At 46.2% G+C, this 25779-nt stretch overlaps 1 protein-coding gene across 6 annotated transcripts in view; it reads left to right on the forward strand.

Annotated features, from left to right (window-relative positions):
• Positions 1–25779, forward strand: part of TNS3 (tensin 3) — an 838360-nt gene that overhangs the window by 611428 nt on the left and 201153 nt on the right. For all 6 annotated transcript variants that reach the window (XM_086964904.1, XM_086964903.1, XM_086964909.1 and 3 more), the window contains one exon: positions 23807–25051. In XM_086964904.1, the coding sequence (XP_086821030.1) occupies positions 23807–25051 (1245 nt within the window). The remainder of the gene's footprint in view (positions 1–23806; positions 25052–25779) is intronic.

Below are 25779 nucleotides of genomic sequence, written 5' to 3' on the forward strand. Positions count from 1 at the left end.
TGAGGGGTGTGTCTGCTTTGCATACTTTTGAACTTCATACCAAACATGGAATGGTTTGGCGGTTTGTCTGTGGCTCCTGGCAGTGATCTGGTGTTGGAGGCCTGAAAACCGCCTTTTGCTGCCAAATAATAACTATGTTATTACGGACCAGGATCTCCCACTGTACAATTCCAAAATCACAATTGTTTTACAAAATGCTCCAGGGTGGTATTTCTTAATTTACTTGACAAGGTAAGAAGAAGATGGTCTTGCCTGTTTCCAGAATCTGATTTTTGCGGCATAGTCGCAGTATGATTATGTAAACGTTATTTTGTCTATCCTACCTTAATCCCTGCTTACGCGTTCACTCAGGAATGTTTTTAAGGGCAAGAGTTGGCTTACCCCATAGACTTGGCTTCACTGCAAGTGAAGCAGATGAAAGCAAGTCATTAGTAATCTTTGAATGGATTCACTGATGAACATCGCCTAATGAAGTATCTCAGTTTGAAAATAAGGACTTCTACGATCCAAAAACAGTTTGAACTTTTGTTCTGTCTGGTTCAGTGAAAAGAAAGACGGTATCTAGACCGGTTATCTATTCAATACGCACCCTGTTCATTGTGTGGTTCAGTCATTTGTTTTGCTGTGTTTTGCAGAAGCAAACAGCAGCAGTGACGATGGCAACTTTCTAGAGTAGTTCCCAATAACATCAGTTAGCTACGCTGATCTCCCAGCAAGTGAACACAGCACTCTAGTAAGAGTTCAACACTCGACTATTCTGTGCTCTTGGCTGGCACCAGCAGTGTTCATGTTTTTAAGTGTGAGCATATAAATATGCTATTGGATCACTATCACTATTTTTGATTCCTGACTCCATCTCACCACCCTCACATGATTGGTAATTACTGTAATGGAATTTGGTTAAAATGCAGTTAATAGTTGCCATAAAACATCCACACATTTCAGTAATCCTATGGATCTACAAAACGCCATCAGTGGGAGAAGTGGATAAAAAAAACCAGCAAAAGGAATATTCACATATCTATTCTAAAGGCCACAAAGTGGGATAATTGACCCACCTCCTCCATTAAAAATGTGAACCAGCCACCTGCCGTAATGGAGAGCTTACCACCAGAAAAAATCCAAATCACATAAAACTCTCGCGGAAACCAGAATTTTCAGGATTTTGCCCATGTGCTCTTGACAACCAGATCTATGGTTATTACACCAGTCTTGGTATTCTTGTGAACATCTGTATAAAGGCCTAGGGACTCTTAAACTGAAATATAGAATCAGCTTATGTAATAAGGCACCACAGCAGCCTTAAAAATCAAAGAATCTCTTAGGTTTTAATTAACAAAATGAAAATGTTCTCTTTGTTCTTAAAAAGAACAGTTTAAGGTCTGTTGCTTGTTCCACTTTCAGAAAGCACCTTCTTAACAAATGTTGTTGTAGCTGAAGGCTCAGCAATAGAAGGAACTATTTATAGCGGAAAAGAAAACGAGCAGAATGAATAGACCCCTTTTAACACTTTTGCCAAAATAGAGTCCCGCCTAGAGCTTAAGTCCGAGAAAAACATCAGTAGACTTATTAATGGACTCATAGAACATAATCCTCCCAGTTCTTTAAGTATTGAAGGTGACTTAAATATCTTTCTGGTGTGGCCGCTCAATGGTAGGCAACTGGTGTTCATGGGCGCAGACCCTTTTCAACAGTAAAGGTGGATTGCAAAGTCTGCAAATCACACCTTAAAAATCACTCGTTGTGCACCTACATAGAACACTCTTTTTTTTTCTTCAGAAAACACATTCTCTTGTTTACAGCTAAGTACTCTAGTATTCCAAAAGTGTTTCCTGAGCATGACAAGTCAGCAGGAAGGCGTGTAAATAGATGTCAGGTTTACAGTGTGGGCTTATGTTGTACAGAAAATGTGTGGGGCATGAAGTATGGACTTCCACGGTCGGAGGAATTTGATGTTCATTGTGGACTGTAAAATATGGCCAACCATTGACTTTGTTATGCAGGCACCTCCATCGCTTCCTCCACTAATCAAATATGAGCTCTGAGTATGTTTTTCTTGAACTGAATGCATAATTAGAATGGCTCCATTGAAACCCGAAAGCGAGGCTTCATGGTTCGAGAGGATGTATTTTAATACCGTTGAATCAAGGGTAAAATGTTGCTAAAATGAAGTATAATGTACTTTTGGATCTGGTGCTAAAACTGAGACAGCTGTACCTCCTTAAACAGATCCATGTAAATTCCTTTTTACCTTGCATGATGCTTGGCTGCCCGAAAAACCTACCAAAAAACCATTGTCATTTATTTTTCTCATGAAGCACTTAGGATCCAACTGTAATAAATAAAATAAATAATAATCAATAAAAAATGTGTATAGGCAATTCCAATGACCAGCATATTGGATCCTTAGCTCTTATAAAACTAGTTAAGAAAGGTCACCGTTCAAGGCTCTCTGGTTAGTGCACACATATCTTCATGAATAAACTCTGGGCGACCTCTGGACAGTCTTACAGCCTTGCATCTCTATTCACAGACTACAGTCTGTCGCACCCAAACCCTTATCTATATGGTAGACATTCCAAGAGTTTCACTGACCGATCTCTCCAAGTAGAAGGCTCAACCAACCCCAGCAGTTGTGATTGGGAATGTTATCAGCAATTCAACAGCAGGAAGAAATGTAACTCTGTCGTCTATGGCCCGTATTTGCTTAGATTAGCAACCAATCAAGGCAATTGAATGGTAGATATCATTTGAGGCACGAACACCTCATTTGTGGAGAGTAGCATAAACACAAGACATTTTGTTAACAAACTGTAACACTGAAGCTGCAGATAAAAGCAAGCAGAAATACGAGACCAGAGCCCAGACCGTGCAAGTGGTGGGATGGACACATTGCCAGCTGTCACTCCGCTGCGTCTTGTTAGGGTTAGTGCCATGTTCTTTGATGACCAAGGTAGTATGTTATTTATAATATTTTCTGCCTATTACACAGGTCTGGGTGCCTAACAAATTTTCATAACTGAATTCAACTTAGAAGTCGGTAAAAGCTTAGCATTTTTAAGTGGTTCTCCAACAAGTTTAAAAGCATTGTTGCGTGTGTGAGAGTTTGTGAGAGACATTCTACAACGTAAATAAGGGAAAAGTTACAAGCATGCCCTATCGCTCACACAAAATCTTTATTATTGCAAAACCAATATTCTTGCATGCGTGCAGTGGCTCTAAACATATAGTTGAATAGAATTTGTTGAAAAACTCATTAAGTTAGCCAGGAGTCAGATCGCAGGTTTTGCATGCTCATGCTTGTTGAAAAATGTACGGTGACTTCCAGGTGCAAGTATATTTTCGTACAGTTTGTACGACAGTCTGTTGCTAGCTATCTCAAAGTGGTTGAGATATAACATTGTTTGCAGGTTTGAAACATTACGGTACAGAAATGTCAAAGACCTTGCTTCTCAAAGACAAAAGTGTTAATACAAAAATCTCCAATTCTGTTGGAGAAGGTTTTGTATTTTACAAACTTTTCAAACGTCTTTGTATATATCTTTGAAAATGTGCTTTAAATACATGGGCATGTTGTGTTCTTCTTTAAAATACAGGCTCCATTATCACCATGTGCGCGGCGGCTTTTCCCGCTGTGCGCTGACTTTTTAAAAAAACAGCGGTTCATGACGAGCTGAGCACGTCATGAGCGTACGACAGGCGTAACTCATGACGAGCTGAGCTCGTCATGAGCGTCAAAGGGGTTAAATTGAGTGCAGTGGCCACCTTTGGTCGATAGCGAGATTAGCTATGACCTCCATACCGATTGGATATATGCATGATGTCAGAAATACTCTGCTTCTGCACTGGACACACCTCTTGCCTTTTTATCTTATAGGGCAACAGAACATGCTGTGCTGTGATAACTCTGGTTTGCATCTTAGCTAGAACATACCAAGTAGACATGATTGATGATAATGAATTGCTATTGTTGACAATAAACATGCAAAATTAATGTGGCCGGTTGATTTGCCAGGAAGTGTACAATGTAGGACGTCAATACCAAACGCCCAAAATCTTCTTTCCTTTTCTCTTTCTGCACCCTCCCTCCGCCCCAATTGAACAATTCTTATGACATTTTATCTTGAACTCCTTTTCAAACAAGACAACATGTGTCCAGTGCATATATGTAAAAATGTTTCAGTCCTAGTGATTGATTGAAATACCTTGATGCAAGTTTGTAAACCATCAACGCTCTCTGATGTATATGAACGCGTAGCGACTAACTTTAATGCAGAGGTATTAAAGATCCAGACTTACATTGACAGCTGTGGAGTTCCAATAAACACTCCATACAGAAATTCACCATTGGGACGTAATTAGTTGATTCACCTCTTCAATATAATCTCCTCAACAAAGTGTATGTCAAAAGCGAAGACTCGTATCTCCTCAATGGCAATTCAAATTCTGGGTGCGGATTACACTCTCAATGGAGACTGAAATCTTGCCTTAAATGTGACTAATAAGAATTCATATTTCAGACATATGTTTTAACAATTTTAAAAGATGTTTTCAGCAATATAGATCTAGCATATATATTGTTGTGATTGAAAATGGGGTCCCTGATGATCTCTATGGCACATGGTAAAGTGCTGGGTGTGCTGTTCCTCACAGAACATTATTGAATATGAAACTCCTTCATATAATTGCACCAATCAGTTTTAAGTGCTTGGCTGGTACGGGGATAGCATAGTAAATGTTAGATACGTTGTATCTTCAGTTTATTTCGCTTTTGGTTGTTCCTGAAACTGAAAAAAATTGAGGTGCAAGGAATGTTTGAAACAAAACCTCTATGCTTTCACCTCTTCAGCCGCCTGCCCAATACTAAAGGAATAAGCACACTACTGTTCTTCAAAAAGATAGCTTGTGAGACTGGTGGCAATGTGCACTTTGCATGTGGTAGCCCTGCACACGTGGTTGCTGAATTACTGCATGTAGTTGCAAATCCTTGCATGGAATACAAAGCACTTAGGCATGCATTTATGTATTGTACAAACATGCCGCATACTTGGAGATATGCCTGCATCTCCACAACCAGGATTGGCAAAGAGTATGTGTAACATCTTGAGAATAGGCTAGATGAGGGATTTTTTTTGTGCTGAAATAAACCTTTCAGGAAAATCAAGGCTTTTGGAATCCTTGAGAAGTCCAATGAAGTAAGGTATCTGCTCCCAGAGGTCATGTACAAGTCCAGTGGTTCTCTTGGATCAAATTTACAGGACTTCAGGATGAATTGCCTAGAGGTGTGGAAGTTATATCAGGCATGCAAAACATTATGATCTGTAAATATTATTCCTGTTTGCATAACGTAACAAAATAATCCCTTGAGTGACCTTCATTGGAATGAAATTCCCTGTGGGACTTTTGGGTGTGCTTTCATTTTAGGTAGGACCTGTAGGACAGGGTTTAACCAATGATGTTGGGGGAAAAAATAAACTATTGGAAGGAGGGTTACAATTGACAAATATTGAACCTTGCGTTTTGCCTTCAATGGGCCAAATGAATTTCAGATGACGTTTTTTCACATGTGAGATGCAATAATTGGATGAAAAAAGTACGTACCATCTAGGGTGTGCCACAAAAAAGCCATACATCTTTGCTGTTGCAGGTACAGCATTGGATTTTGTGAAATGCCCTCCAAGTCAGGCCAGAGTCAGTAAAGAGAAATGTTGACACGGATATCGCACTCAGTAGAGCTATCTGGATTAGTGGAGCTTTGTCCAGACACAAGCAAAGCACAGTTGCACGAAGTTATTTTCTTGACTTATGTTTGCTTGAAATCATGCACAAGCAGTTGATACTTGACAGTCATACCCACCCTACTCCTAGAGACAAGGGTTTCAAGTACCTGTTTTACCATATACTGCTCCACTAGCCATTGACTTGGGGCAAGCAGAACAGATGCCCCAGGGCAAAATTAAGAACATCTCTGAGCTGAACTCTACCCATCTTTTGAATTGGACAATAAACTTTGTAAATAGGTGTTAAAACTAAATTTGACGGCACACGCGTTGTTAATATTGTGTGGGCTGCTTGGTAATGAAGATTACTGGTTTAGTGAGATTTTTTAGGTAGTTATTTGCTCCCAGTTATTCATGGATTGTAGTAACAGTGTGTGCAGGCAATGAACAAGCTATTGCAGGTCCTTAAGCAGAAAAACATGTGTAATGACTTGCCACCAGGTACTCAGGCTTTGTTGTGTTCACTTTGCTTCATCTGTTCATTTGCAACGTTTTCCTATGTGCCCCCACATAAACTCTAGCAGGCAGTGACAACACTTAAACTACCTAGGAGGAAGTGGGATTTTCCTATTCCTGAATGGCATAGTTTTTCATAACTTCAGGGTGTGTGTCGGCTCTCTTTCTTTTTAATATGAAACCATATCCCTCAAGAAGGGAGCCTTTTTGCAGCTTAGTGATTGTCTAGTCCTCACTTGTTCCCAACAAACATAAATCATTTTTCCGGAGGTGCTCAAGTTCACATTTTTCCAGCGACCATTTTGTTTCCATTTCTTTATTTTTTGTGTGCAATATTGTGTTTTCATGCCTTGGGGAACACTTGGCATTCCGCGGCGTGTCTTCTATATACAGAGCAGTGAAAGCTGCGTTTCTTTCTAATGCTCTATTAACTATCACTTTCCTGGAAGTGCTAACCCTTAGGACGTCATACAGGATGCACGACCTCTGATCTGTATTCGAGTGGTTCTTGTGGGATCCATTATTATGGAAAGTTCAAGCTCGCATAGAGCATCCCTTAAAGACAGAAAGTTCCCAGGAGTCTAAATGGTAATATAAAACATCTGCTTCCCCTCTTGTTACCTGCATTCCTCCCTTCCCCATTAACTTACAGTACAGACAGTATTAAGGGCATGGATTTCATATTGCCAAGTTTTACATACAAGTACAGTGGGATTTCTTCTCGCTTTACTTCTAAGATGACTGTTGTAATCAAGTTCACCTTATTTTTGACTGACTGCATCTTTACTATTCAGAAGTAATCACATGCACTAATAAGTCAAGTCAAGTCATAAAATTTATATAGCGCACTACATACCCAGAGGGTTTCAAGGCGCTTAGGAAGGGGAGGAGGATTATTTGTCAAATATCCACGTTTTAAGCTGCTTTCTGAACGCTAGGTGATTCTGGGTGAGGCGAAGGTAAGCGGGGAGTGAGTTCCATGTTTTGGCAGCCAGGTATGAGAAGGATCTGCCTCCCATGGTGGTCTTGTTGATGCGAGGTACAGTGGCGAAGGCTTGGCTGGAAGAGCGAAGTTGGCGGGAGGGGGTGTAGAAGGACAGTCGAGAGTTGAGGCAATCTGGTCCGATTTCGTAGAGTGATTTGTGTGCGTGGGTAAGCAGTCGGAAAGTAATCCTCTTATTGACGGGTAGCCAGTGGAGGTCTTTAAGGTGACCAGAGATGTGTTCGTTGCGTGGGATGTCTAATATGAGCCTGGCTGAGGCGTTTTGGATTCGTTGTAGTTTCTTCTGGAGTTTAGCGGTGGTACCTGCGTAGAGGGTGTTTCCGTAGTCCAGTCGGCTCGTGACTAGAGCGTGGGTGACTGTTTTCCTTGTTTCGGAGGGGATCCAGCGAAATGTTTTTCTGAGCATGCGAAGAATGTTGAAGCAGGAAGAGGATACGGCGCTGACTTGTCTGTTCATTGAGAGTGAAGAATCCAGGATGACGCCAAGGTTCCATGCGTGGTCTGTCGGGGTGGGTGCATTTCCGAGGGCTTCCGGCCACCAGGAGTCGTCCCATGCAGAGGGGGATTTACCTAAGATGAGGACTTCTGTTTTGTCTGAGTTCAGTTTCAGACGGCTTTGTTTCATCCATTCGGCGACTTCTTTCATTCCTTCGTGTAGGTTAGTTTTGGCGGTGCTGGGGTCCTTGGTGAGAGATAGGATCAGTTGAGTGTCATCCGCGTAAGAGATGATGTTGAGGTTGTGTTGGCGGGCGATGGCCGCGAGGGGGCTCATGTATACGTTGAAGAGGGTGGGACTGAGTGAGGATCCCTGTGGCACGCCGCAGATGATTTCAGAGGCCTCGGACTTGAATGGTGGGAGGCGGACTCTCTGGGTTCTTCCGGTGAGGAACGAGGTGATCCATTCCAGTGCCTTTCCTTGGATTCCGATGTTTCTGAGGCGTTGTAAAAGGGTGCTGTGGCAGACTGTGTCGAAAGCTGCAGAGAGGTCGAGGAGGATGAGGGCGACTGTGTCTCCATTGTCCAGTAGAGTTCGAATGTCGTCTGTTGCTGCGATGAGGGCGGTCTCAGTGCTGTGTTTGGCTCGGAAGCCAGATTGTGAGGGGTCGAGTGATTTGTTGGCTTCGAGGAAGGCGGCGAGCTGGTTGTTGACGGCTTTCTCGATGACTTTGGCCGGGAATGGAAGAAGCGAGATGGGGCGGTAGTTTTTGAGTTCGGTGGGGTCTGCTGTTGGTTTTTTCAGAAGGGCGGTGAGTTCAGCGTGTTTCCAGTCTTCTGGGAAGGTAGCGGAGTTGAAGGAGCAGTTGATGACGTCTCGGAGGTGCGGAGCTATGACGGAGTCTGCTTTGTTGAAGATGTGGTGAGGGCATGGGTCTGTGGGGGATCCAGAGTGGATGGAATTCATCAGGCGGATGGTGTCCTCAGTGGAGATTGGGTTCCAGGCGTTAAGGGTGTTAACGGGGGGAAGATGGTCAGCTGATGGTAGGGTGGGTTGGCTTCCGGGTTGGTTGTCAAAGCTGTTGTGGATGTCAGCAATCTTGTTGTGGAAAAAAGAGGCTAGGGAATCGCAGAGGGTTTGAGATGGGGTGATGTCGTTGGAGTTGGCCGAGGGGTTGGAAAATTCCTTGACGATGTTGAAAAGTTCCTTGCTGTTGTGGGCGTTGTTGTCAAGTCGATCCTTGAATGCTGTTTTCTTGGCTTTTCGGATCAGTTGGTGGTGAGTGCGGATGGCGCTTTTGAAGGCGTCCTTGTTGCTGGTGGATGGGTCTTTTTTCCTGGCCTTTTCAAGGGAGCGGCACAGTTTCTTGGACTTCTTGAGGTCATCGTTGAACCCACACAACAATTTTAACAGGCACACCAGCATTAATTCTGTATACAAGGGCCTTTAATTAAGCAACAAGAAAGTGACTTGCCTCTTCTAGTAAAATGTTAAAAAGATGTTTGCCTGACGTGTTGGACTTGAAAGAATATTGCACGTTTCTGGACTAATTACAGCATGATCATCACCCATATAGCCCATATTGATATTGAAGCAAAAAGCAAGGTGGGAAGGATAAGCTATGCAGGAATCCTGACAAGCAGAAGGCGAGATACCGCAAAAAAAGGCAGGTCACAGACCTCATCAGTGTAAGAATGGCAAACTGATATACCTTGCGTATGTGTCAGTGGCAGAAATGATACTCAGCATGTGTAGTTATAGTGTTTCCTCTAAGGAGAGCGTTGGCTGGTTGAGTATTCTGGTGGAGCTGGTTTAGCCAACCTGCTGTTAATGGGGGGTTCACTCTGCAGCAGACGACCTGCACACGTGCACCAGGATTCTCTTTGGGTTTTAACTCGTGCATTCTAAATTCGAATAACACAAGAGCAGGTGCAGTGTAATGCACAGTTTCCCGGCACATGCATAGAGTGGGAGATGGGCATTGCGAAAATCTTTTTTCTCAGTGTCTCATAGGGCTTAAATATCTGGCAAACTAAATAACAAGCACTGGCAAAGCCAATAAATCTGGCCATACTTTTGCCCTTGTCAATGTTTACTTTGTCATTGTTTATGTGAAACGTTGTCATTAGGGAAGCTGCTGCCCCAACCCCCATTAAAAAATGGGTAAAAGCAAAAATATTTTATTGGTCCCAAAATACACACATTGCCAAAAAAGTCTCTAGCATCGAAGGGGACTACTTTGTTTGTGCATGTGCACCTTATGAAAGGGAAAGATGATGTCATTCACAGTGAAGTTACTCAATGGCTGCAGTGGACTGACCCATTGTCTCACTGTGTATGCGTAGTGGACGGAAGACAAATGTGAATGACACAATAACAGGCTAATAGACTAAGAGGGCTGACTGCAAGCCCCTACAAGTTAAGTATATTTACTACAATTTTTTGTAAAATCACACGGTCTTGGCCAACATGAGACTTAAAAAATGGAAGGAATTATTATTAATAAAAAAAACTTCACAGTTCATTTAGCTTTTGCAAATCAGAAAACTTTTTCTTTGCAGCAGTTAAAGAGAGGTTATGTCTCCCAATCGTGGGATACGCACTGGACATTTCAATTAATTAGAACATGCACCTTTACTTCATGCCCCTATTATGTATTATATTTTGGAACTGGCTGCTCTCCTAGCTTATCCATAAACTTGTACCTTTGCCAGTTTGTGTTCTTTTCATATGTTCGGTCTTTTAGCATTCATTATGTGGCACATGGAAAAATAATCTCAAATATTTTCACAGGAAAGCAAGCAATTCAAAGACACAGAACTCGGTGTTCCTCGTAAAAGAAACAATACTTGTGATAATTGTATATTATATTGGGACCCCATCATCCCATGTTTGCATCCAACAAATAGTATGCACGTTTGATGTGTGAATACACATTTTTACTGAGGTTCACTGAATTTCTGGGGCTTTGCTTGCAAGATAAGCCTTAGCACAATGTTACATGCTGCTGCTTCAAAAGTAGCTATAAAGACATCTTTGAAAATATGTTCAGCAATTACTAATGCAGTCGTGTTTTGAGACTTACTTGTGTGATGAGGGTTAATTCGCTTACTTTATTGTGTTTATTGGAGTCCAAGGGTGGCAAATACCAAAACCAAGATCGTAAAAAAAAGTTAGATTCAAAATGTTAAGGTTGTGTCAGTTAATGAAAATAAAAATGTTTTCCCGCAGAAAAATTCTGTACCCTCTAAATTATGTAGTGTGGTACAATTTCAGGCGAGCAGTGTCTCCTGCACTGTGCTTTTTGGTAAAGGAAGCCATACACCTGCTGTAAAGCCTGAGGAATCATGAGAGTAAAATATGTTCCTGTTTATATTCTTAGGTCCGAAAGCACAACAGTTATATACAAAACGTTGCTTCACTTGATTCTCAAGTGGGAGTTGCTTCGAAATGGCAGCTTTTTGGATTGATGGGGTTTTCTTTGAAAACAAAATCTTTTGACATTTAAAATCATTTGTGAATGAAAGCTGATAATTACAGTTCAAATTCACCGCAGTTTATAAAAATCTGCTTGGGTGGCTGACCCACCTTTTGGTAATTTCAAAACAGCTGTAATGTAAAAGATCCCAGAAAAATTTCAGTATACAACTGGAATGTTCCCTGGGAATTTTGGATGAGTTGTAGAAATTACAATTAGACAGAATTAAAATGCGCGAAACTATATTGCCAGAGGAGCTACAGACTAGGATATTAAGAGCCTAAAGAGGAGGAGGAAGCAACACCACCTGCGGATTGGTGTCGTTACAACGCAGGCTATTACAACGCCTGCTGTTACAACGCGGTTTTTACATCGCATACCACTACAACGCATAGTGCTTTTAAGCGCTGGATAGTGATTTATTTAATTTACTATTCCAACTCCAGTCCCCGTGGATAGTAGGGAAGGTGTTGGATAGTAAATTAAATATATTCCCTATCCTAGAGCGCCCCCCCAGCGCAATGCGTTGTAATGGTTTTCGTTGTAATGGTTGCGTTGTAATGGTAGTGCGTTGTAATAAATGCGTTGTAAGTGATGTTTCCCCCACCTGCAGACTCCCGAAGTCGAAACAGGAAATGAGGTTGCCCTCACCTCAGAGATGAAGAGTGGGTTGGTGATAGTGGAAATATAGATATTTCAGGAAATAATTCAATGCCTTGAAAAATGTAGTGTAGCAGTCACATCTAGTTACAAGGGGATTCATGATCGAAAATGTTATTCCTTTACTTGGTGGCTAGGGAAAATGAACAAGGCGTGTGAAGCCACGGAGGTAGCCTGAGTTGGGGGTTCTCAAAGTGACGGGTATATGTGCTGATAAACTGGGTATATTTTGAAGCTAAGGATGTGACAAGTGCTATGCCACAAGGATCATCCCCTTCACCATTACTTACCAGTGCATGCACTAGTTGCACTGTAGAAGCCTAAATAGAGTTAGCATGCTTGCTTATAAATGGGATTAAGATCTCTGCAAGCATTAATTCATCATAAAAAGTGGAAGCAGATGTTGTATTTGTTACAAATCTGCTAAATACTCTTGCACGCCCATGCCATTTAGGGGCAGAAATCATGTGAAAAACAGGATGGAAACTAGGAGTCTGAAGGTCAATAAACACACTTGGGATTATCTCATCTGATGGCCTTTAAGTGTTAACACTTGAGACGAGGCAAGTTCGAGTTGAAGAACATGGAGTGAGGAATAAACAGAAGAGGAAGGGTGTCTGTCCTCTGTGGTTGTCAATAGACGAATGACATGGGGTGGCAAATCATGAGATGAGCCACCAGAATGGTCCATTGTTTTAATCACAAGTCCTGGAGGATCTAAAATGTAAACATGTTTGTTTTTACTGGAGGGATAGGAGGACATGTTGACCTTTGTGTCAACATATTTACAGATGGAGAACTCGTGATCCGAGACGAAGGAGGACCAAGAGCAACAGAATAAATTATTTATTAACAAACTGTTCCTAAATGGAGATAAAAACAATTAACACTAAGGGATTTTGGCATATACAGGAGGATATCAGAACGGTTTTGGTGAGGTTAAGGATCATGTGGGGTTTGTGCCAGATTAGGCAGGAAATAGTTGGCCTGCAAGGGCTTGGCATTCCGGGTATGGGGTATAACTGTTAATCACATTTACTAATTATACCCGATTGTCTTGTTAAGTGGTGCTTGAGGTGAAATGTAGGGGAATTGGGGCTTGGCCACACTGTGTATGTAGAACACGACCAAAAGTCTTTACATCTGCAAAGGAAGAGATGATTAGGAAGGTGTTATATGTGAAATATTACACACCACACGTCTTCTGGCTACCGGCAGTAACTTTTTTGTGTGACAACATGATATATATTCTGCTGTACAGCCCTCATAAATGGGGATGAAATTACATATTTGTGCTGTGTTTTATGTTACTGGTGTGTGACTTTTGTTGTCATGCCTGCCTCAGTGGCGTAACACAGGCCCCCGCAGCCTCCGCGATGCGGGGCCCCCCAAGCTTCAGGAGGTCCCCTCAGCACAGAACTGTGGCCAGAGAGCTCCTGATTTAGTCCAGAGGGGGCCCCTCCATTTACCTTGCAGGTATTTTTCTTACTCCAGTGGCCTGCCTATTAACAAGTACACAACAACATATTTTGTCACTATGCCTGCTTCATGGTGCTCCTTTTTAGGTCAAGCCTACTACACAGGGCAAGCACTGTCTCTTGAGAGACATAACGGGCTTACAAGAACATAAGGGGGCTTGTGCCCGCCCTTTGCTTGCCATTGGTTGGCTTTCCTGTCACTTGTATCCCTGCTTCTCAGTCTTGTGTTTGTCTCTCCCTTGGGGCATTACCACTTTGCAATCTCTTTGATTGGTTGTCATCTCTGCTGCCACTGCTTGCTTTTCAAGCACTACTTTTTTCTTTAGTGTTAAGCACTCCATGAGATTGTGTGTGTTTCTTGCGATCTCCCTCATGCACTTTTTCTCCTCCTACATTCTGTGTTTCTCTCCATCTCCATTTCTCCCTACATCTTGCGGTCACTCACGTGCTTCTGCCTATTGCTTCCCCCTAGCCACACGTTATTCTTAATGTTTTGCCCTGAGCTGTGCCCTCACTGTAGCACTTTGTCCCATTCAAAATTACAACTTTCAACCCTTCCTACAATTAGTTGGGGAATTTAGAATATCCCCCAAATATTCCAGAAGTGGCATTAGAAGAGCAAATAAGCTTCTTGGAATATTTGGGAGAAAGTTTCCCTTTCCTCAAATATTATTGGACTGGAGTTAGAATAGTGAATTTGACCTTACAGTGTCCCCCACGCCCACTGCTGCCCTGAGGGCACAGTTCCCGGCAAGAAAGACAAGCGAGCCACTCACGCCCTCATTTTGCTTTCATCCAACCCTTGTGTTGTTACGCGCTCCTCCCACTCCTCCCCCATGTTGCTTTTGCATCTCCTCCAGCCCTCCCTCTCCTGTTGCCTTCACATTCCCTCCTATATTGCTGTGGCACCCACCTTTCACCTGTGTTGCTTTGCTGTTCCTCCCACCGTACAAGTGTTAGTTCTGGTTTTATTTTATTTGTAGTTACCGGTGCAATTTAGATCAGTAACTAAAAAGAAAAAAGCAACCGCATCAGTCTTTTCTTTAATTGAATTTGTTTTACTTTAGCCACGCTGCTGTAAAGTGTGGCTAAAGATCATTGGCAAAACCAATATGGCACAACGGATGAGACCTATTGGCTTTGCCAGTGCTTGTCTAAAATCGTTTACAAGTTATGTTAAAAAAAAGCTGTTTCCAAATGACATTTTTTTCTTACAGTATACCGTTTGTAACAGAGCATCTGTTAATGATAATAGTGACATATGTGTCTCACCTTATTATGACATAAGTAAGTAATTACTATATATTTTGAAGTCTTGTATGGGAGAGCTGGCAGGAAATCGGGTTCTGGTTTTTGTCTGTAGTAGGAAGTGCTGGCTAAAAGTCAGTTTAGAAAATGAGTGCATAAAAGTTTAAATAGTATTCTGGACCATTGAATGGGGGATGAATAATCTTCAGTGGCATTATACACTGTTGAATAGGAGTAGCTGACTCTGTGTTGACACCTAGATTTTAATGGTCATTGGCCTGTGAATTATTATGACCGGAAGCTATTGCCTACAGCATAGCACGGATATCCTATAGACCAGCAACAAATCCAGACTTATTAACACAAGTGCATGACTCATTTTCGAGCAGTAGCAGCATTTCCCACTCCAGCGCCTTGAGACCCTCACAGGTGAGTAGTGCGCTTTACAAATGAAAGGATTGATTGATTGATTGATTGATTGTAACATAAATGGACAAAATAATTATTATGAAAACAAGAAAAAGGGTTAGCGTACCTATTTTCTGCAGCCTCCCTCTGTCTCTAGACCAGAGAAGGAAAAGTCGGGGTAGGTATGGTGCCATGGTAATTCAGCACTCTGCTGCTGCCTGCCATAACCCTCGCATGTGCCTACTCAGTGGGTCACCCGTCTATACTTACTTGCTGGTCGGCATACTGCATACATTCTCCATATTCTCCATCAATCCTAGTAAATAATGTCAGCCAACAATCTCAGCTCTTAGTGGTGGTCATTGTTGGCCGCAGATTTATTAATATCAATAATGATTATTAATAACAATATTAATCACATACTGGTTGTACAATCTTCATTTGCGAACTCTAACCATCAATCATGCACATCACATTACAGTTTATGACACCTTCCTCTGGTACAGGTGTCTGTCTCTCGTGCACCCATCAGTTCGTAAATGGCACTTGTGTACAACCAGTTCATAATCAGTTCATTGGTGTTCAAGTAGTTGGTTGGCCACACCCCTTTTGGGTGTCATGGAGGGGAGCTTCTTTGCCTGGAGTTAGGTCCCCAGCTCGCTACCATTTGCGCCCTGCCGTCCGGCCGGGTCTGGGCCGCGAGTGCCGTCTCCGTCTTTTCCTCCCCTCCTTTGTGCGGCCACGTCACCCTGCCGTGCGGCATTGAAAAGTGAGTGGCCCTCCTCCTACACACCGCCCACCGGTGTGTTTGGTTAGCCAACGATTGTAGGATTTCCGCCAACGCCTTCCCCACTGTCCAGCACTGCGACTCTGCTGTTCCTCAGGTGTGGGTGGGTGGGCTTCAAACGATGTCGTTGTCGCGCCGCTCTCCCAGCTCCTTCGAAGACGTTGTGCTTCTGGTGGGGAGCGGCGGTGCTTAAATCCCCTTGAGCCCCCTAAGGGCTTCAGGTGAACCCCCTTTGATTGGGGGGTTCAAAGGTAGCAAGGTTGGCCATTGGTCGCCCCCCATGGGCGCCCAGGTCACAAGGTCACTTCCTGTCGGGGTGGCTGGTGCGCACCCCGTTTCCGCTGGTCCTGGCCGCTTCGGGGCGCCCAGGACCAGTTCCATCCCCCTGTTGGCACCGCGTGGGTTATGGCGCCGGCCCTTGAGCCTCCCCCACCCTGCGGGTGGATGCGGCGGCCTCTGCAATAACCCTCGCATGTGCCTACTCAGTGGGTCACCCGTCTATACTTACTTGCTGGTCGGCATACTGCATACATTCTCCATATTCTCCATCAATCCTAGTAAATAATGTCAGCCAACAATCTCAGCTCCTAGTGGTGGTCATTGTTGGCCGCAGATTTATTAATATCAATAATGATTATTAATAACAAGATTAATCACATACTGGTTGTACAATCTTCATTTGCGAACTCTAACCATCAATCATGCACATCACATTACAGTTTATGACACCTTCTTCTGGTACAGGTGTCTGTCTCTCGTGCACCCATCAGTTCGTAAATGGCACTTGTGTACAACCAGTTCATAATCAGTTTATTGGTGTTCCAGTAGTTGGTTGGCCACACCCCTTTTGGGTGTCATGGAGGGGAGCTTCTTTGCCTGGAGTTAGGTCCCCAGCTCGCTACCATTTGCGCCCTGCCGTCCGGCCGGGTCTGGGCCGCGAGTGCCGTCTCCGTCTTTTCCTCCCCTCCTTTGTGCGGCCACGTCACCCTGCCGTGCGGCATTGAAAAGTGAGTGGCCCTCCTCCTACACACCGCCCACCGGTGTGTTTGGTTAGCCAACGATTGTAGGATTTCCGCCACGCCGCAGGGAGGCTCACGTCTTTCTGCGGCTCCCCCCTTTTGCCCCTTGGTTCGTGGCTACCTACATTCCCCCCTTTCTTCCTCCTTTTTAACGACAACCCGCGAGCGTCATTGCGCCCCACAAGTTGCCCCAGAACACCTCCATTCCCTTGTCGGACAGATGCACCCCATCTTGTCCATATAGCTCTGGGCGGCCTGGGTGGATGAGGCCGTGCCGGATTGATTCCAGGCCGTTGGTTGAGCAAAACTTGTGCATGGCGATATTTAACTTGCGCCTTGCGTTATCCACCGCTTTGTTGGAGTCGGCACCCCTCCAGTGCCTCCTGCTGATCATCTCCGACCAAACCACTGCCGTGGTCCCCAGCCATGCCGCCGCTTTGGTGATGTCCTTCTGGATGGCTTGGCCCACCGCCTTGCGGCCCAACCGCGTTAGGTCGTTCCCTCCTAGATGTATGATCAGCACATCTGGCAGCCACGCCGAGTCTGCCATGAGGCCGTCCAGGGTCGGTAGCAACTGCTCCCATCTCATGCCGGGCCGTCCGATCCAGCGGATGCATGTCGCCTTGGGTCTGCTTTCCTTGTGGCCCACTCGCCTCCACCAGGACTCCATTCTGGATACGAATGAATGCCCCACGACCCAGACCAGCTGTGGGCGTCCCCCTGTCGAGAGAAAATGCTCCATTAAGGTGGCTTTCTGCGCACCGGGTGTGGACGAGGGAGGGCAAGAAACCCTGCCGTGCGGCATCCCAAGGCGGCTGCTCCCCCCCCCTCACTACCCCTCTCCCCCTTCTGTTTTTTTTTTTTTTTTTTTTTTATATGAGATGCGGGCGTATGTAAGACTTGTAGGCCCTGGAGCGCCATCTGCCCACGGCCTGGATCCTGTCCTCTGGCATGCCATACTGCGATGCCGAGGTCGCCGCCCCGATCCTGAAGGAGTGCGGGGCAAATGATGTTGCCTGGAGCCCCGCCTTACTGAGGCCCTGGCGCATTACGGCCGTGAACTGGAACCTGCTCAAGTTCCTTCCATCTTGATGTACGAAGAGGGGGCCCTCCCCCGCCGGGCGAGCCGCCATGTATTGAAACAGCCAGCACACTGCGCAGCGCCCCACCTCTGGAATACAATGCAGGCGTATCGTCGTCCCTTTTCGGGCCCTATCAGTTTTGGATTGCCTAAGCGTGAGCTCCACAGCTTTTACCATCGGCTTGATGTCCCTTGCCTGCAAGCAATGCTGCGCCGGGCCTGACCTGTTGGGGGCCACTATTTCGCTTACCCGAAATGCCCCAAAGAAAGCCGTGGTGAACGCGGCCCCGAAGAGTAGCCGCTCATACCTGTCCGCAATGATGCTGGTTAGGGCGCTAAGTAACTGACCCAGCTTGTCGTAATCAATGGGGCGCCTGGCGTCCTTCTTGGTCCCCTCAATTTTTTGCCAGCCTTTCAGGGCTGCTTTCAGGTAGACAGTTGCCGTGGGGTCCTCACCTGTGTGGAGCCTGGCAAAGTAGGCAATGGCGGCCAGGTGCGTCTGTGCCCAAGACCTTGTTTTCTTAGCGTCGAATGCCCATTGCACGAATTTCTCCACCGCTGTGCGCACCTTTGCTTTGTCCTCCAGCGACTCTATGCCCCCGATTCTCATTACTGTGGCTGCGTATTTCTTGTATCTCCTGTGTGCCTCAGAGGTGAGCGAGTGCCCTATTAATCTGGACAAGTCAACCCCCCCAGGTCCCACAGGTATGGTGGAAAGGGGGTCATCACCTCGTCCGCACCGGGTAGAAGTTGTTTGAACCGTGTCATCTGGGACCGGGATAGCGCATCTGCGACCGTGTTCTCTGTCCCCGGCACGTGTCGAGCCTTCAGCTCCAGGTTCCCCTCGAGCTGCAATTTAACCAACTCTCGCATTAGCCTCAACATGCCCGGGCATCTTGCTGCGCCTCTGTTAATGGCCTGCACTACCCCCATGTTATCCGACCATAAGGTGAGCTTCAGGTTCCTTATCTCTTCTTTCCATACAGTCAGAGCCACTACTATTGGGAATAGTTCGAGGAACGTGATGTTTTTTGTGAGCCCCTGCGCATGCCACCTGTCTGGCCACTGGCTGGCACACCATCTGTTCCCCAGGACCGCCCCAAATCCCAGGCTCCCGGCTGCGTCTGTGTATAGGGATAGCTGATCCGCTGTCACCCAACCCTTTTTCCAGATCAGCACACCATTGAAATCCTGCAGGAAGTCGTCCCATACCTGTAGATCCTGCCTTACACCCGTGCTCAGCCGGATGTGGTGGTGTTTGTGGGTAACGCCAGCCGTTAGCGCGGTGAGGCGCCTGGAAAAGACCCTGGCGGGCGGGATGACCCTCGCCGCAAAGTTCAGCCTGCCTACCACCCCTTGGATATCCCTGAGGGTGGCTTTTCGCCGGCCCCGTAGTTTGGCTATTTCCTCCCTGAATTCCTGCACTTTCTCCGGGGGGAGCCTGGCGGTCCCCGCCGTGGAGTCAAGCTCAATGCCCAAGAACGTCAGTCTTGTCGTTGGGCCTGTCGTCTTCTCTTTCGCTAGGGGGACACCGAGTGTTTCGGTCAGGTCCTCGAACGCCGCCAATGTACTGGCGCACGTCGTCGATCCCGCTGGTCCTGTGAACAGGAAATCGTCCAGGTAGTGCAGCTTCCCGCCCCCCTGGTGCCTGTCGTGGAGGGCCCATTCCAGAAAGGTAGTGAATTGCTCAAAATAGGCACAAGATATGGCACATCCCATGGGCATGGCTTTGTCGACGTACATGTCCCCTTCCCATTGGAAGCCCAGCAGGTGGAAGCTGGTCGGATGCACCGGTAATAAGCGAAAGGCAGATTCGATGTCTGCCTTGGCCATGAGGGCCCCCTTTCCTGACGCTTTGACTAGTGCGATCGCGTCATCCACTGACGCGTAACCCACAGAGCATGCTTCCGGGTCGATGCCATCGTTTACGGACCTCCCCTCGGGGTATGACAAGTGGTGTATTAGCCTGAATTGGCCCTTTTCCTTTTTTGGAACCACCCCTAGTGGGGAGATGACTATTCCTTCACGCAGTTCCTGAGGGAGGGGGCCCTCGATTCTACCCAGGCTCTTCTCCTTTTCTATCTTCGCGCTCACCACCCGGGGATGCTGCCTCGCTGACTGTAAGTTATTCGCTCCCGTTAATGGCAGCGGGCCTCGAAACGGGATAGTGAAGCCTTCTTCAAAACCTTCAACCAGCGTCCTAGCGTCTGTTTTGTTTGGATACCTGTTTGCTAAACTGCGCAGCTGTTGTGTATTAATGGGGGACCTAGCCAGCCGGCACTGCTGAATGTCCACTAGTGTCCCGCCCCCACTAGCCTTCGGGCTAGTGCTTCTTGTGTTTCTCTTTCTTTTCGCTCTTTGATTCCCGCTTGGAGCCTTTGCACGCCGCTGCAGCGTGTCTCCCCCCGCAGCTTGAGCATGCATGTTGGAATTTGCACGAGGAGCCCCATGAACAGTCCCCCGCATCGTATCTCCAGCATATTGCCTTGGTCGCGGGGGGGGGAGTTGGACCGCCCAGAGGAATGTTTCTGGTAACTTTTGTTCTTCCCCTTATGGGACGAGCTCCGAAAGGACTGGTCGTATTTCCCCGTCCAGGCTCTCACTTCTTTGGCCGCGAGCATTTTATGAATAAAACCTGAAACGTCTTCCTCATTCCACTCCATCTCTGGGTGCCTCTGCATCTTCAATCTGAAACCCTTATCGTATTCCAACCATGCGTCCCCGGGGAATTGCCTCTGCGCTGAGTGTATGTTAGCCTCATACAACCATAGGTCAGCTGCGCAATGGGGGAACCTCTCTACTATGATACACGCCATGATCCTGAACGCGTCTAGCCAATTCTCGAAGTTCCGCTCCTTTCTAGCCCCGCGCCTCTCCCTTTTTTCGTCCTCTCTCCTGTCGCATGTGGTCAGGTCAAGGCCCTCCAGCTGTATTTCTAGGAGCGAGAATATATCTATGAATTCCTTGCGCCATATCCTCTCTTTTACTGCGAGAGGAATAAGGCACGTGAGCCCCGTGGCTTTCGTCGTCAAGGAGGCAGGGCCGGGGGATGGTCTGGCGTACAGGTCGCTGCCTAGCCCCCCCGACCCCGGGCTCCCGGACCCAGTATTGTACCCCCACCCGGGTAATGGGGAAACCTGATCACCCTGCGGGGACAAGCCCACCTGCTCCTGCACCCTTGACTGCCGGGCCCACCCTGGATCAATCATATGCCACGTTAAACCCCCTGTCTCGTCAGTGCGTTGTTCCCTGGGTCCCGCCGCCCCCTGCCCCGCGCCGTTCAGGAACGTCGGAGCGAGCGATTTCAAGCATTCTTTCACAATGGTACTAATATGCTCACCATTAACTGCTCTGCCGTTCGTCTCACCCTGCTTGCTGTCGTCTGACCTCGGCGGCGGGAGCTTCTGGCGCACCTTCTTTGGGGGATTCCTCTTGGAGGTCTTCTTTCTCGGCGTGGTCTTAGGCTTCTTGGGTGCTGACGGGCCTGCTTCCTCCTCCGCCTGGCCGTCCGGCCTATTCTCCTTTCCTTTGGCCAAATGGGGCTGGAGCCATTCGTCGCCGTGTACCGCCGATATCTTGCGGATTTTCTTCAATACTTCCGCCATGTCTCCTGGCTGATCTTCTGCCATGTTGTCCCTAGGGCCTAGGTCTGGTTTCTGCGGGCTGGTCTGCGCCGCTGGGTCGGAAGGAATTCTGGACCCGCCTTTGAACTTCCTTGCACATGTGTGTTGTTCGTCTGATGAAGCGGCTCAATGCGCGCTCCGAACTGGACTATTGCTTACCGCGCTGGAGCTTGGCAAGGCCGCCGAGCTCGTCGTCTTTCTCCGTCGCTTCGGATCACTCGGCCTCGGGTTCCCGGGGAGCTGGGTGGAGAACTTGACCGGCGCGCCGCTCTGTGGGGTCGTCCTTATGCTGTGGCCGTCCTTCGCCGCCTCCTGCCGCAGTCGGTCCTCTTCAAACGATGTCGTTGTCGCGCCGCTCTCCCAGCTCCTTCGAAGACGTTGTGCTTCTGGTGGGGAGCGGCGGTGCTTAAATCCCCTTGAGCCCCCTAAGGGCTTCAGGTGAACCCCCTTTGATTGGGGGGTTCAAAGGTAGCAAGGTTGGCCATTGGTCGGCCTCCATGGGCGCCCAGGTCACAAGGTCACTTCCTGTCGGGGTGGCTGGTGCGCACCCCGTTTCCGCTGGTCCTGGCCGCTTCGGGGCGCCCAGGACCAGTTCCATCCCCCTGTTGGCACCGCGTGGGTTATGGCGCCGGCCCTTGAGCCTCCCCCACCCTGCGGGTGGATGCGGCGGCCTCTGCAAATTGTCTCTTCCTGCCGGCAGCAACGTTTTATTTAATGTGATACTGTGGGGTCGAGGTGGGTTAGTATAGATTTCCAGTTAGTAGGGTTTAATTTTACCTAAATTAGAAAGATAATTATTACCACCTCTTTTGGGAATCAAAACAGAGAAGACTCGAATCTTGTGGATAAGGAACCAGACCACAGACATTCGCCTTTTACAGTAAGCTCGCCAAAACTCGTAATGCCACCCATGAACTATATATAGCTTGCCACATAATTTTACAACTAACTTCACTGGGTTATAAACAGTTCAGAGAACTCTTCGTGTAGCACACACATGCTCCATTACCAACAAGTACTGGGTACTTACTTTGATTTAAAGGAAAGTCTGATATGTGGAAACCAGGTTTAAAAACAACCACGTGTGAAGTCTTGCCTTTGAGTTGGCAACATACTGTGGGATGTATTAAGAAAAGTAGTACTATAGGTATAGATTATCAGAGGAGGAGCGTTCAATTTAATCAGTGCAACCATTTATTTTCTACCTTTTATTTGGATGTACACAGCGGCATGTATGCACTGTGTATGGTCTTACTGAATTTAAATGAAAAGGCAATGCTAGTATTTTTAGAGTTAGAGCACAATCTGCTCTTTTTGTCATTCATGTACCCACTTGTGTTTTGGATTTTTCTACTGTCTTGCTGGGACTGTCTTCTAGGGGTGCATGGGACCTGGATGTATAGCAAGTTAATTTTCTGCTTGCCCACTCACACATCCCTCAGGTGTATGAAAGGATGCATATAGTTTTGAGAATGTATTGTAGTTTTCCCCTCAGGTCACACAAAACATTGATTTGTTTTTAAAAGAGTTTCCTCCTATTTTCTCATTTTGTAGCTGTCCTACGGGCTTCCTTTTGCTTGCCTTTGAAAAGCCATTGGCAATCCCTGGGGCACGCACCACTCATGATGGCCTTAAATGTTCCACCAATCCCTTGACTGCTCTAGCTGTAACCCATGCTTACGAAGAGCAATAGACTAAATGCCATTAGGAACTGAGGTCATCAACAGGCGAGCGCAGAATATGATCCAACATGCCGCTTGAAAAGGCTCCTTTATTATAAAGCCTCTGTCATCTCAGACAGCCATTGACCCATGAGAGTGTATTCATTATGGACTGACAGATGGGGAACTGCAAGGCCCGTGTTAAAAACATGCATCTCCAGAATTGACAAAGCCCTTGTTAAATCTTTGAGGAATGCATGCTTGTCTTGTCTCTGACATACCTGTGCCTTAATAGCGTGAATCTTCAAACAAACCTAAACATCGCCCTTCTGAGCACAGGCTTGTAATTTTACTTCCAAGAAAGGGGAGAATAAGAAGTTCTATTTTTCAGTCTGTTTATTGGCCTATAGATCTCTGTGGTGGTCTGCAGAGAATGCTAATTTTCCTTTGTATCCCAAATTCTAGCCTGCATGGGCGTGTTTATAAATGAAATGCACAGCTTGAGGGTAGGGAAAATGAGCAAGATGTATGTTTCTTTGTGTAGGAATAGTGCGCGTGATCTTTACCAACTGACTAAGGAAGTATTGATTTCTGCATTCTTATCATCTTAACTGCACCATTTTTATCATATTTGGAATTCTAATACATTGTTTTCTCTCCCCTCACCCCAATTTCTTCCATTTTCCAGTTTTGCACACCCAAGGACCAATCGATGGCAGCTTGTATGCCAAAGTGAGGAAAAAGAGCACGTCCGATGTGGCCCCAGGAGTCCCCTCAAGCAGCAGCCCAGATCACGGTGACCACACGCTTTCAGTCAGCAGCGACTCTGGGCACTCCACAGCCTCTGTGAAGACAGACAGGACAGAGGAACCAGTGGTCCAAAGCCCCAACCGCTGCTTAAGTCCCCAAGAGAAGGCTGAGCTGGACAATCTTCTCAGTGGCTTTGGCTTAGCAAACACGGTCAGTCCTCTGAAGGATATGACCGATGCGCGAAGCAAGTACAGTGGGACCCGGCACATAGTGCCAGTTCAGGTCCATGTGAACGGAGACTCCAAGCTGAAAGAAAGAGAGACTGATATATTGGATGATGAAATGCCGAACCATGATTTGCATAGTGTGGACAGCATAGGCACCCTGTCCTCCTCTGAAGGGCAGCCGTCCAACAACCACGGTAACTACAACTGTCACAAAAGTAGTCAGAATTCCCTGTTATCAGATGGGTTTGGAAGTAACCCTGGAGAGGACCACTTAAATGCATTGGCACCCGACCTTGGGATAGGTGTGGACCCTATGTTTGAAAGATCATATGTTATAAGTGAGCTGAAGAAGGGCCAGCAGCTACAGGAGACTCCCCCTGTGTCCCCTCAGCAACAGGCCTTCGGCCAGAGCAATTACTCGACTCAGACTTGGGTACGTCAGCAGCAAATGGTCAATGCACATCAGTACAGTTACTCTGCTGACACTGATGGGAGGTTTGGTATTCACTGTACAATAGACAATTCAAGCAGTTTGGAAAACCAGCCCAAAATGCCTGATACGCCAACCAGGGGAACAAGCAGTCGGAGTGCTGTTCAGCGAGGTGTAGGAAGCATGCCATCCGTAGGCCAAGCACATGAGATTCAGGGAGAGGAGGCATTTGGATCAAAAGTGATGTTTGAGCACAACATAAATGGTGTGGATGTTGAATTGAATAAAGACGGCACATCATCATCTCCTACTCTTGATATTGACCAATCAATTGAGCAGCTGAACAAACTAATCTTGGAGCTTGACCCCACCTTTGAACCCATCCCAACTCGCATGAACAGCGTAATCAGGGACACAAGTCAAATGAATGGGACTAGAAGAAAGGACATTGACATGAATGTGCATGGAGAAAGCCCTCGCTTTCAGGAGAAAAGGGAAGTGGTGTCAAGGAGTGTGTCCTTGCAAGGTAAGGCGACGCATATTTTCCTCTTTCCTATTTATTTTGATTTAATCCAACAGTCTTTCTGTACGCTTGTAACTGAAAGTGGGCATATTACTTGTCTGTTTTGTGGTTGTTCAAAGATTTAACTTTAAAATGTTTGCTTTTAAATGGACATCATTTATTTACTATGCAACCATTAAAATAGACATATGGTATACAATCATTTGAAAATGTTGCTGATTTTCAACAATTCTGGTAGCATGTGATTCAGATTTAAGAGTACCAAGCACCGACCTTTGGCCTAACATAGAAACTGGAGGAAGACTTGTAAACCAATGTGTAAAGTACAGGCTATTCATTGTGGTCTCCAGTTGTATAAGTAAATAAAAATGTGTGCCACATGCTAGGAACGTTGTAATTTGTGACCTAGTCTCAATTTAGTGGAATGTGGGTATCTCTTGGTGGACTGATACTTGCCCTTCAGTGAGCAGGATATTGCGGCATTCTCCATTCCTCATCAATGGCTGGTAAAGCTCTTAAGGTGAGTGTGAAATTAGGCATGAATATAGCAGTTCGACCTGGTCTTTCTCTTTGATTAGCCTCTTGTAGTACTGATTGGTCTATGATCTCATTATCAGTGAATCATTCAGAGACTGCCAGGTTGCTGGGGTAGCAGTGCTCAAAGATGTCCCCATCTTAGTGTCATTGCTGTGACCTTTTTAGAGATCCAGATTGAAAGGATGGTGGAGGTT

This window comes from Lissotriton vulgaris, chromosome 4_1 (genome assembly GCF_964263255.1).
Source record: "Lissotriton vulgaris chromosome 4_1, aLisVul1.2, whole genome shotgun sequence".
NCBI lineage: Eukaryota > Metazoa > Chordata > Amphibia > Caudata > Salamandridae > Lissotriton > Lissotriton vulgaris.